The 12900-nt window shown below is 37.6% G+C and overlaps 1 protein-coding gene across 1 annotated transcript in view; it reads right to left on the bottom strand.

The window, feature by feature from the left end:
- The window catches only part of csmd2 (CUB and Sushi multiple domains 2), a gene marked incomplete at both ends in the record, with an annotated part of 367659 nt that overhangs the window by 28927 nt on the left and 325832 nt on the right, over positions 1-12900 (bottom strand). The window contains 1 exon segment of the mRNA XM_079829996.1: positions 1939-2127. Within this exon segment, the coding sequence (XP_079686122.1) occupies positions 1939-2127 (189 nt within the window).

Genomic DNA, 12900 nt, shown 5'->3' with positions numbered 1-12900 from the left:
AGTGTGCAACAATCACCACAATAATAAAATAACCCATAACTATGAGTTTATGTTATTTTTTTAGGTTGCACAAGAAAATTATTGTCCATTACTTATTAGTAATCTTAGCAAATCAGAGCCATTGAGTTTTTCACTTCTTTAGGCAACTGATCATGGCAGGGGGAAAAAATCCCACTCGTACCTCTTTCTGTCACTATCAGTAGCCACATATCTAACAAACTTCAATTGACATGTTTATCACCAGCAGTGATACAACTGGTGTGTTTCTGTCACAACATAGCCTCTCCACCTCTCATGGCTAATGTTGACTGACAGGGCTCCGTTCATAAACTTCACTGGCGGTACTTTCAGATCAGATGAACTCTGATTCAGTCCAGAGGGGTGTGTGTGTATGTGTGTGTATTAAAGTCTATTCCAGACAGCATGTCAGTGTCTGGGCCAAGCTGCAGGGAGGTAAAGGGATCCGGTGTGATCTGGCTGGCTATGGCATGTTGTGAAAAGCAAAGTCTGCTTCGTAACGCAATGGGAGTTGAAACCGTAATCAGCATCGAGCATGCCAGCTCCCCTCAGGAGTGGCTCACACTGCTCCCAGATGAGTCGCACAGTCGCTTTGTCAGCCTCAGAAAAAGCCATGTAGCACAATGCCATTCTGTGAGACCCAGCTGTCATATACAGTACTTATACAGTATTTTACTCATGCCTTTCACTCTTTTTAATCAAGATTAGATAAAAGAATATTTGAGGTACTGTAATGAATTTGGGTGGAACTGAGTAGTTTATATGTTTAACTCGTGTTTCACAATATGTAACATTTTCATGTATTTTTATTAACAGCACATTTTTTGAAACAAGGAAAGAGAAGGAGGCCTATTCACGTCATTCTTTCTTTGGAAAGCATGACTCAGCTATGATTGTGGGTCACTTTAATGATGCCTAAAATGTGATGAGCCTCCATGTGTGTGTGATATGACCCTTCTGACCTGTAATCCACTTCGTAATCTCAGTCTAAATGGGATCACTTTCACCCCAGCAAAGCCGCTGACCTAAGACTGGCCCTAAACAGACCCCTGTTGGCTAAAGCAATTTCCTTTGCCTTTTACAAAAGGTTTTCATTGTGTAAAAGCAAAGGTTATCCCTTTTGACCTCTTTTCAACTGTCTATCTTGCTCAACACAGCAAGGTTGCCTGTGAAGTGTGTATCAGCAATTATATTGGAAGGAAGAGAAAAATAGATTCTGTGAGCAAAAACAATGTCTGAACTAGTTTTGTTATGTTTGTCCCTTGACTCAATCTTCACAATCACAACAACATCAACACATAAATGATTATTAAGTACGTATTACTATTAAGTACCTATCATTAATTTAAACAACAACAATAATAATACATTTATTTTTTATAAATAATAATAAATATTAAATAATTATATATATAAGAAATACGCTACCTTACAAAAGTTTGGGGTCAGTAAATCAAAAATAAAAAACTTTTATTAAGTGAGGATACATTAAACTGATCAAAAGTGACAGAAAAAGACATTCATAATTCATTCAGAACCATTTCTATTTCTTACAATGTGTCTACACCGGACATGAATTTGAAGGATAATGTGATGACTGGAGTAATGGCTGCGGAAAATCACAAGAATTAATTGCATTTTAAAATATATTTAAATAGTATTTAAACAGTTATTTTAAGTTGTAATAATATTTCACACTACAACTAATTTTACTGTAATTTTAATCAAATAAATGCAGCCTTGGTGAATAAAAATTTAAAAAAAAAAACACAAAAAAAACCTCACTGGCCCCAAACGTTTGAATTGTAGTGTACATGATAATAATAATAATTATTATTATTTGTATTCATATATTATGATTATCATCACATGAATCAAAGGGAAAAAATCTTAAGGAAAAGCTACGCTAAATCCACTTACCATCAAAGATCTCCAGCTCGTCAAACTGTCTGCTGGTCTGAAAGTGTTCAACGGTGAACGTGATGTTGTAACCTGCATCCACCTTCACCACCCAGGAACAGGACTCGAAGTGCGGCAGGCTGCTGCCCGGCGACTGACTCAGGATTATCCCTGTGGAGGCTGTCAGCACCTCGTTCATAGGACAGGTGACTGTGAGGAAAACAGACAAGACCTAGTTCAGCTCCATACATTATTACAGGCAGATTCCCTTTGATTTTACACATGCATACATCAGCCGTGGCGGTGACGCAAACGCTAGTATCTCTCCAAACCCTTACCCATCAAAGCAACGTTCAGAACAATTATGCTCAATTGACCAAGGAACACATGAAAGGAACCTTGATCAAAAACACAGAATTACAGATCTATAGCTCCATTCAACGTGACACTTGAACTTCAGACGCAACAGAAATTGTGCGGCCTATTGATAACCTAACAATTCAAGCCCGATATACAGTCCCCACTTTGTGCATGCCTATGGTAAAGCACCGAATGCAAGTCGATGATAACACAAAGCACCCTGGGCCGGTCTGTTGTGACACTGAGAGGATTGATCACGGTTGTTCACACGGTTGTACAGCCTGGCTCTCATGCCTCCGTCTGCAGTTTCATCTCTCAGTCATTGATATTCCTCAGAGGCCCGCTGTGACATTTCCCCCATTTTACCTTGAATTATCAGGCTTTATGCAGTGGCCCGTCTTGGCCGCTTCCCTCAAATCTCAGAAGCCTGTCTCTTATTCTCTCCGTAGCTGTCGGAATACAAAGTACGCATCCAAATACAAATCACAACATAAAAGGATAAACTCTCATCTCTGACACAATTTTATTACTTTGTCTCATTTCTTCCGCATGACGCGGATGACACGGATGAGAGGCCGTGCACGCATCAGACAGGAAGGGATTGTTATTATCAAATATTTATGACACTTACGTTTCGGATATGAAATATGGATTTTCTATTACTTGTCTTGCTAAATAAACACACTGCTGCTTCAGAGCTCCGCTGGTGTGAATACTTCATGATTGAGTTGATATCTGCATGAGATTATTATGACAGAAGAATTGTTGAGATCTTCTAACCCCGCAGCTCACCTCAGCTTATCAGAATATCGACAGACGTGGCGTGCTTAAACCCTGTAAACAACATGACCCAAAGTAAACAGTTTTGTTTCTATATTCGGCCTCTTTAGTTGACCTCGTAGTCAGACGTTTAGCACCTTAATTGACTAACGTTTAAGCCCACGGGTCTGTGCACAGATTAAGATGGACGTTAATCAAAGCAATCATTTCATGCATGATGTGCACGGTCCTGCTTTACGTGTCAAACCTGAGATAAGTTATTCTTTTAATCACATTCGGATTCACAGGCAGGTGAATTGCTCCTGTGACAATGATTAAATTATAAAAAGTTGCTTTGAGAATTGATATGATATAAATCACACTTGTGGTTTCTGGTCGAGATTGAGCCGGAGCTCGGCGGATACGCTTGCAGCTTGCCGTTTGACACGTTCCCTTTACGAGGGTAAAATATAGAAGCTCTGGGACTGGCTACACGGCTCTGAGGTGATATAAAATGTGAATGCGGTTTCATTGGAGGACAAACATTATCATGGATGCATATCGATGCCCGCTTGAGCCTATCATCACTGCATAAAGCATAATGCGCTCAGGTAAAAAATACACCCCCCAATAACCTACATCTGTGCATCCTGGAGCTCGCGCTCACAAATTACATTCTTCAAAGTGTGAGTGTGGGTGTTACGGATCTTTATTTCCCGCCGCATACAGTGCTTTGAAAGCTGGCTGTTAACCTATAACACAGACAAAGATGTATTGTAAAGCAGGGAACTGACAGATATGACAAGTATTTTGCGAGGGCCTTTAATGTATCATAACATTTATAGACCTTTGCTATATAACTGATATTTACATTGTCAGTGTATTCATGTTTAAATCAGTTTATACTGCAAAACATAAAAGGAACTCTCGTCATTTGTGCTGAGGGCTGCGTCTCACAGCGCACTGCAGAGATCTGTATATATTCTAACCAGTTTAATGTACTAAATGTATGGATGAATTCAAAGTGACTTTAAACACTAACTATTTATATTAAAGACTAAATATGAATCAACTTTTAAATTGTAGTGTGCATGTTCCACCAGTGCAAAAAATAACACTTTGGTTAAAAGCAGACTAAACTGAAAAACATCTTATATTTACCCCAGCGGTGTAGTGGTATAAAAGCTAAAGCAGAATATCTACCGGTTGACACATTTCTACCATCACACCGCTCTAATTCCATTCTGCCCCAGCAAAATGGGGAAGAGCATGACCCTCTAGACAGAATCTCAGACAAAATCCTCATCACCCCAGGCCTTTCACTATGGCGGCAAACGGAAATTAACTCGCTCAGGTCGCCCTTATCCCCTAATCCACTTTGAAATGGACTGTCAAAGGCTGAATGTAAACAACAGTTTGGGTGGCAGATTCTGACAGAAGAGGAGAAGGCATGTCAAAACTGCTCCTTTAACTGCTCCAGCTGAAGATTATCTACTGTACGAGACGGGTTGGCATCTAAAAAGGGATTTTCAACTTAAAATGTCACCCTTCGTGACAATGAATTGCAAATATGGCCCCCAGAAGAATATACATTCAAAAAATGGTAACATACGGCATTCATTTCTTGATGTCAAGGAAAAGGATAAATGTCAAACGCAAATTGTCAACGCAGGCCATTCAGGCTTCTGTTTTGTTTGCCGCATACAGTTTTCACATAATTGATCATTTGCTAAGCTCCGCCCCCTGGTTACTGTTGCTAGCTCAGGCTGAATGTCTAGAACGAGGTCTCTGTGAACATTGCAATCCACACATATATGAATTAACGTTATGTTGGTAGCATGAAGTTAAAAGGTATATGTTCTTGCCAATGTTCAGTATCTCCTTCATCCAAAGCACAAAGATTTCTTTGAATATTTGGAAGAGGTAACAATAGCTATGTTTCCATCCACCTATTTTCATGCGCATTTTGGGATATCACATAAAAAAAATGTGCCTAAAATTCTCTAAAAATGTGCATAAAAAACGTAAGCTCTTAATAAAGGCAGATACACTTGTCCGATAAGAAGACATGCACATACAGTAAACTACAATAGAAACATATTTCTGGAATAAATCTCTCATGCAACAAAAAACTCCCATGACTTTGCCTCAACAGTGGATGTGATTGGATAACTGGACTAACCAGTGGACCAATTTCATTGCACAAGATTTCAAATGTTGGTTTGATCATTCTGAAATGCATGAGCCAAAATGATTTGGTTTAATTCCCCTTCCAGAAGTCACCTCCTATCCGAACGCAAGATAACATGACAACGTTTATTGCATTTCGTCTGTGTGCTCTGAGACGCAAGTCATTTATGATTTACTGTAGGAAAAAAAGAGCCACAGTGGCTTCCCCGATTGCAGCAACTTCAATTTTTATTACAGATATTTTGCACCAATTTCCTAGGAAGTGACGATTTTATTCTCTTGAACACATGGAACGGAAACAGTGCTTTATTCACAAATGTTTTATGCGATATTCCGATTTTCTGCATTAATTAAATCCGCAAATTTGGATGGAAACATAGCTAATAATACCATATATATCCTCTTGGTACCTTGTGTGAGTATTAGTTAACCCTAATGTTTTACCATATTTTTGAACAACTTCTATGAAATTATGTTTAAAACAATTCAGACATACCAATTCTCCAGAGACTTAGACATTACAAAACAGCAAACGTTTGTCTGATAATAAGCTAGAACAGAAAATAAGGTAGGTAGTCAAAAAAACATTCGTAAGGGGGTTAGCAAAGGGTCAGATAAAAGGATAGTTCCCCCAAAAATGAAAATTATGTTATTTTTACTCACCCACAAATTTATTTTTCTGCTGAAGTAAATGGTGCTGGAGTAAATGATGACAGCATTTTCATTTTTGGGTGAACTATCCCTTTAAGGACTATCTTGCCCAAATACATGTCATGTTGCTAGTGAACTTTATAATTAATAGGGATTTTGAAATGTCTGAAGCTGAAAACGCACACATGCAAACATGTATTACAACATAATTGACTGTCTAACAATGAGGAAGAACAGGATTTCAAAAAGAGCAAGAGATGTGGAAGTGCTTGCGCCATTTGTTCTCATTCAGAAGATAAAAGGCAGTCATAAAGCCATTTTACTAGATTAGTGTGGTACTGTGTGCATGTCCTCTATAATGTGTGTTGATGTGAGTTTTCACATACATGCAGTGACAAATAGAATATGATATACAGATATACATAATATATGAAGAGATAAATATTTTATATTAATTCAAAGAATTTTGAACAGGACAAAAACACTGCAAAGAATGTATAAATTATTCAATAATATTAGTCTTATAAGAAAATAAATGAAGAGAGCACCTAAATGCCATCTAGAGAAATAAGCTTTGGGATTATTCATGTCACCATGGTGACAGAAGGGTGGAATAACAAAATCAACATGGATGTGTGCATGACATGCCGTGCGTCTCTGATAAAAAGCATATTTTATTTATATATAACACAGTATATTTAAGTATAAACATTTGAGCGTGGAGAAAGTCAAAAGAGTCTGTATATGCTTAAAGAAAAGAAGTCACATTACGTGTGAGATTCTTCTACCCTTCATTTGCATAATGGCATGTGATGCACTCTCAGCATTCACAATCTATTTTCTCTCTCTGAATATTAGAGACAAAAACAAGAGCGAGAGGGGAACACTGAGAGAAAAAGGGAAGGCATATAGTAATCAGTTTCAGCATAAGAGTTTTTAAATAGGACTGCCTTTATGATTGTCTTTGGCTAGACAGAAAATAATTAATTCTGAATTTAAGAACACTGTTTTTCCGTAATGTACTTTATGTGGCAATTATTGGTTTACTGTAATAAATACAACCAAATAATTGTATGTATATACTGTAGTTATACTGTACCAACCTACCCACACTTGAAATTAGCAGTTTTTTATTTGCGAGAGATCTACAAACCTTTTCACTTTGCCACAAGTATCAGTTGGGGCCCTCTGGATGATGGATTATCATGTTTACTGTTATTACCTTGTCAATTAATAATAATAGAGCCATGTTTGCAGTTCTGCCACCCTGATATTTAAGAATATACAATTTTCTGGACAAAAGTCAATGATCTCAACAGCTTTAAAACTACTGAGGTTTATAACATTATTTTATAGGAAAGGTTTTAAACTTAAAATTATGCCATAGTATATATATATATATATTTTTTAATTATTATTAGACACAATTTTAAATAGTTTTCTTAGTCAGTTTATGTCACCGGACATTTTGGGGGTATAAGATAAGAAAACATAAAATAACATGTACTATTGAAGTGTCCTAAAATGAATTCAAACTAAATAGGTTTTATAGAATAAAGTGATATATGTCATTTATTTATCAAATTATTTTAAAAGGAAATAATGCACTTGGACACACCAGTCAGTATCTGGTGTGACCACCATTTGCCTCACGCAGTGCAACACATCTCCTTCGCATAGAGTTGATCAGGTTGTTGATTGTGGCCTGTGGAATGTTGGTCCACTCCTCTTCAATGGCTGTGCGAAGTTGCCGGATATTGGCAGTAACTGGAACGCGCTGTAGTATACGCCAATCCAGAGCATCCCAATCATGCTCAATGGGTGACATGTCCGGTGAGTGTGCTGGCCATACTCATACATGTTTTCAGCTTCCAGGAATCGTGTACAGATCCTTGCAACATGGGGCCGTGCATTATCATGCTGCAACATGAGGTGATGGTCGTGGATGAATGGCACAACAATGGGCCTCAGGATCTCGTCACGGTATCTCGGTGCATTCAAAATGCCATCAATAAATTGCACCGGTGTTCGTTGTCCATAACATGGGCCACTCAATCCACAACGTTGACATCAGCTCACCCACACACCGCCATACTGTCTGCCATCTGCCCTGTACAGTGAAAACCGGGATTCATTCGTCAAGAGAAGACCTCTCCAAAGTGCCAGATGCCATCGAATGTGAGCATTTGCCCACTCAAGTTGGTTACGACGATGAACTGCAGTCAGGTCGAGACCCCGATGAGGACGACAAGCATGCAGATGAGCTTCCCTTAGACAGTTTGTGCAGAAATTCTTTGGTTATGCAAACCTATTGTTGCAGCAGCTGTCCGGGAGGCTGGTCTCGGACGATCTTGGAGGTGAAGATGCTGGATGTGGAGGTCCTGGGCTGGTGTGATTGCATGTGGTCTGTGGTTGTGAGGCCAGTTGGATGTACTGCCAAATTCTCTGAAATGCCTTTGGAGACGGCTTATGGTAGACAAATTAACGTTCAATTCATGGGCAACAGCTCTGGTGGACATTCCTGCAGTCAGCATGCCAATTGCACGCTCCCTCAAAACTTGCTCACTAACACAGATTTAAACAGATTTGTGAACAATATTTGAGAGAAATAGGCCTTTTGTGTACATAGAAAACGTCTTAGATCTTTGAATTCAGCTCATGGAGAATGGGGGCAAAAACAAAAGTGTTGTATTTTCTCATTTTGTTCACTGTATACATACACTTTTTCGTCTAAAATAATGTTGAATTATTTTGTATAATTGTATAATTAATATTATTTAATAATAATAGTGTCATTAAATACATTTTTGTATACTATATAATTAATTGTTCTAAATTTCTAATAATGTTTAATAACTATTTTATATAATTAATATAAATAATAATAATAACAACATGCCCTTGTCAAAATCTCAAGGACAGGGTTTCTTTTGGTCATCATCGTCATGTGTATGTCTGATTATGTCTGCAGAAGATATTATTCTCATATCAGAGGAAAGCTAAAAGTAGTAAGGAGAGGTATTTGATGGAAAGAAAGACGGTATGATGTATTCAACAAGAGGATGTGACAGATCAGATGTCAGGTACAGACAGAGACAGAGAGAGAGAGAGAGAGAGAGAGAGAGTGAGAGAGAGAGAGAGAAAGTGCGATGGGAAGAAGCTGTGATTTAATAGCTGGGTGCACCTGCAGCCTGGATATCCTCTGCATCTCAATGAGCTTGGCGTTCCCTTTACCCATCACTGTCCTTCCTCTCTACTCTTTCAATCCCTCAGTTTTTCTCTCTGTATGCTTGCTTGCTCAATCTTTTACTCGATCTTCAGGATAACGGTAAACAAAACTGTCCTTATATTAGGATCAATATTTAACACATTAAACCAATAATTGCCACAAAAAGTACATTACACACAAACCATGCTTATTCTTATTTTAAGTGAACCTGAATTTAATGCAGTCCGGTTTCTTTATCCTTAATGCTGATATTTGAAGGCGAGAGCATATCACATAGCCTGTCGATATTGTCTATCCTACCAGATGAATATGTAATTTAATCGAAATGCAGTTTAATTGGATGCACAGCCTTTGACGTCAACAACAGGAGAAACCAAAGAGGGTTAAAAACTCCCATACATATTTTCTCCTGGCTTTTACCACTTTATGGCAGAGTGTAGCCACATGGCAACATATAATTTCCCTTCACTTTATAGAACAAATAAATGACACATGACATATGATTTCCTCTCCAAGAGTGCAAAATGCATTTTTTTGTATATTTATCATACATCAGGAATTCTTCGCTGCATTTTGATCAGATAATTAGATGTTGTTGTTTACAGAACAATCTTGTCTAACAAAATCTTACAGAAAATATGAACGTTGCCATATGGCAATTCTGTACCACAGTGGAATTGCTGTGATGCATTTCCTCATGGGCCATAATAAAACTGTACACTTTTAAAGCATAACAAAACTTATGCATAAATAAAACAATTATGATCAAAGCAAGGAATGCAAGAAGTGCTGCACAGGGTGTAAAATCTCGGTGCTCTTTGGTTGTGTGGGATAATTAAGTTCAGAAGCAAAGGTAGTCCAAAGCACTCGATGGGTTTGTTGAAAAAGTTAAAAAGGCTTTATTTTTTCATGGCTTAAACATTTAAAATTGGTGACAGGTACACCTACGCGTTGCGGCTTTACATGCCTTCATCAGGGTGTGTATAACAAACAACATCTCAAGCTCATTTTTAACCAGCCATTAATTGATCAAATTACAGACACCTGGTCACTCTGTGTAAGGAAACCGAGAATCAGAGATTCAGAAGACAAGACAGCGGAAGACGAGACTTTTTAACTTTTTCAACACACCCATCGAGTGCCTTGGACTACCTTTGTTTCAAAACAATTATGATGTCTGTTATGCGTCTTCAGAAAATAAAAATTATAACCTTTTCAATATATAAGAATAGAAAAGAGTTAACTACTACAGATGAACTAAGACTTTCGATACGTTGTTACATTATCAGTTGTTCATATTTCCCAAGGTGTTTCTCAAAAATCACCTTTTTATTTTTGTTAATGGAGCTTTTATATGTAAAATAAATAAATAAATAAAGTACAAATTCTCATTCACATAATGCATTCAACATTGTTCAACAACAAGTTATGCATAATTGTTTTGTTAACCTAGCTATGCACATTCATATAGTTGGTCACTTTTTTATTTTTTTGATTGACCCTCAAAACAGACCTGTCTCTCTCCACAAATGAGCTCACTACAAAGCATAAGATCGCCGTCCTCCTCCTCCTCCTCTGTCCTTCTCTCTCATTCCACCAGCCCCTCTGTCTTTCCTGTCTCTTTCCCTCTTGTGAGTTTGACGAGGCAGGCATACTTAATGTGACTGACAGCCAGAGGCAGTACCCTGACCAAATGGAGCGGGTGTCAGCTGGCTATGTTGGCCCTCAGTATAAGGGGCTTTTCACATAGCCGAAGCAATTAACTGCCGACAACTAAATTAATGTTAGGATGAATTACACAGGTTCACTGAAAGCACTCCACCATGAAGGTTGAGGAGGAACATGTTTGGGCCTGCTATAAAAAAAGAAAAAGAAAAAAAAGTGTCCTCCCTTTTCACACCGTCCAAAACCCTAGCCTCTGTCTGCTCTCTCTGACATATGCTTATGCTGAAAATAATAACGCTTCATGTCTATTATTTGTTTCATTTTTTAGCCTTTTTTCAGCAGGCCTTAATCACTTTATGCCAAACAGCTGCAATGCAGCCCACAAATTGCTTCCAGTAAACAAACAGCCCAATTTCTTTTTACTTACATCGTAGACAAGACCAAGCACAGGAAGAGATAGCTTAAGTCTGTTTTGATATTTGATGAGGTGCAAAATCTGAGATCACACTGAAAATCTGGGATTCAAAATATTATTCAAACTTGTAAATAAACAGTTAAAAGTTTCGGAAACATAAAAAATACATATATATATATATATATACATATATATATATATATATATATATATATATATATATATATACATACATATATATATATATATATATATAGGGTTGCCCCTATTAGTCGACTAACCTAAAAAAAAGTTGCGCAGTCCGTGAGGGACAGATGGTTAACAGCAGGTCCTTGTGGTAATTAAAGTATGTCAGGTAGGGAATTCAAACGTTCACCTGTCATCCATTGACCTTAAATATGGCTTATCATTTGAGACTTTACACGGCTGCTCGCTTTAATGTTAACCTAGATAAAAGCGCTCTATTATTAGGCACATATCCAAGTGTTTGTGCGGAGTGTGGAAGCTAAAGTATTAGTGCGTTAACTGCATAACATGGAGGCGCCGACGCGATCACTTGCATTTTTTTCAACTTAAAATACTGTCATTCTTTGTCATACATCATTCTAAACTGTAAAGGTCTACTTTAATTTGTGTATACTCTCAATAACAAGAAAACGTTGTGCTTTTGTAAAATAAAGAAACTGCAGTGCGTCACATAAATGAACCAAAACTCAGCGTATAGGCAACTTGCCTCACAGACATGAGAAATATATCAATAGAAAGCTTGACATGTTTCACTTTAAACAAACCAATTAGAAAACAAATACTCTCTGATTATATAATGTACAGAGTGCAATGCACCTTTCATATGGATATTACATGTGTTCACTATCCTGCCGAGATGGCGAGTCAGCATCGTCAACTTCGCATTTGTAGCCAACACTGACTCAGAAAACATTAGAAAAAGTATCTTTGCTATTTTTCCAACACATTCATAATCATTACTTTTTCCAGTGCTTTGCAGCAAGCTTTATGCATGTGCTTGAACCCCTAGTATGTTTAAGTAATTCAATTAATATAAACAAGCAATTAGTCGACTAATGGCTTAAATTATCAACTAACAGTCGACTAGAAAAATCTTTAGTCAATGGGGAACACCTTGTATATAAATATTGTTTTGATTATAATTTCTAATGACAAAAACGCTATTCAAAATTTTCACTAGTGGTAAAAAAAGCTTTTTTACTACTGGTCTCAGACTTCAGGACCTCACTCAATACATATTGGGGCATTCAACAGAGGCCTTTTAGTCAGACCTACTGTACACAGTGAAGACAATACAGAGAGCTCAGAGAGATAATTCTCCTACGCTGAGCATAGAGAGACAAACATAATGAGGAAGAACTGAGGGAGTTTATGGGAAATGGCATATCAAATCACATAAAAGCAGCTGGAGGAAAGTTAGATGAGCGTTTAGCATTCTCGTGGGGTTTGCTTGACAGGCTCTGAGGTATTTCATCCCACCTCTAAGCCAATAGCAATAATGAAGCTTCATATAGCACAGATCCAAACCATCATGATCAATAGACCCATCATGCATTGCAACACAGTGGGGGTGGATTTTATAGTATATAAACCAAAGGACTGGTCTTTTGTAAAACGCAGAGGGAGGAAGTAACTAAGAATGAATTGTCTTTTAAAATGCTTATGGTTAGTGAAAAGATGCAGGTGC

Source organism: Gobio gobio, assembly GCF_949357685.1.
Source record: "Gobio gobio genome assembly, chromosome: 11".
In the NCBI taxonomy this organism is placed as follows: domain Eukaryota; kingdom Metazoa; phylum Chordata; class Actinopteri; order Cypriniformes; family Gobionidae; genus Gobio; species Gobio gobio.
This window is presented reverse-complemented; position numbering and strand designations above follow the sequence as displayed.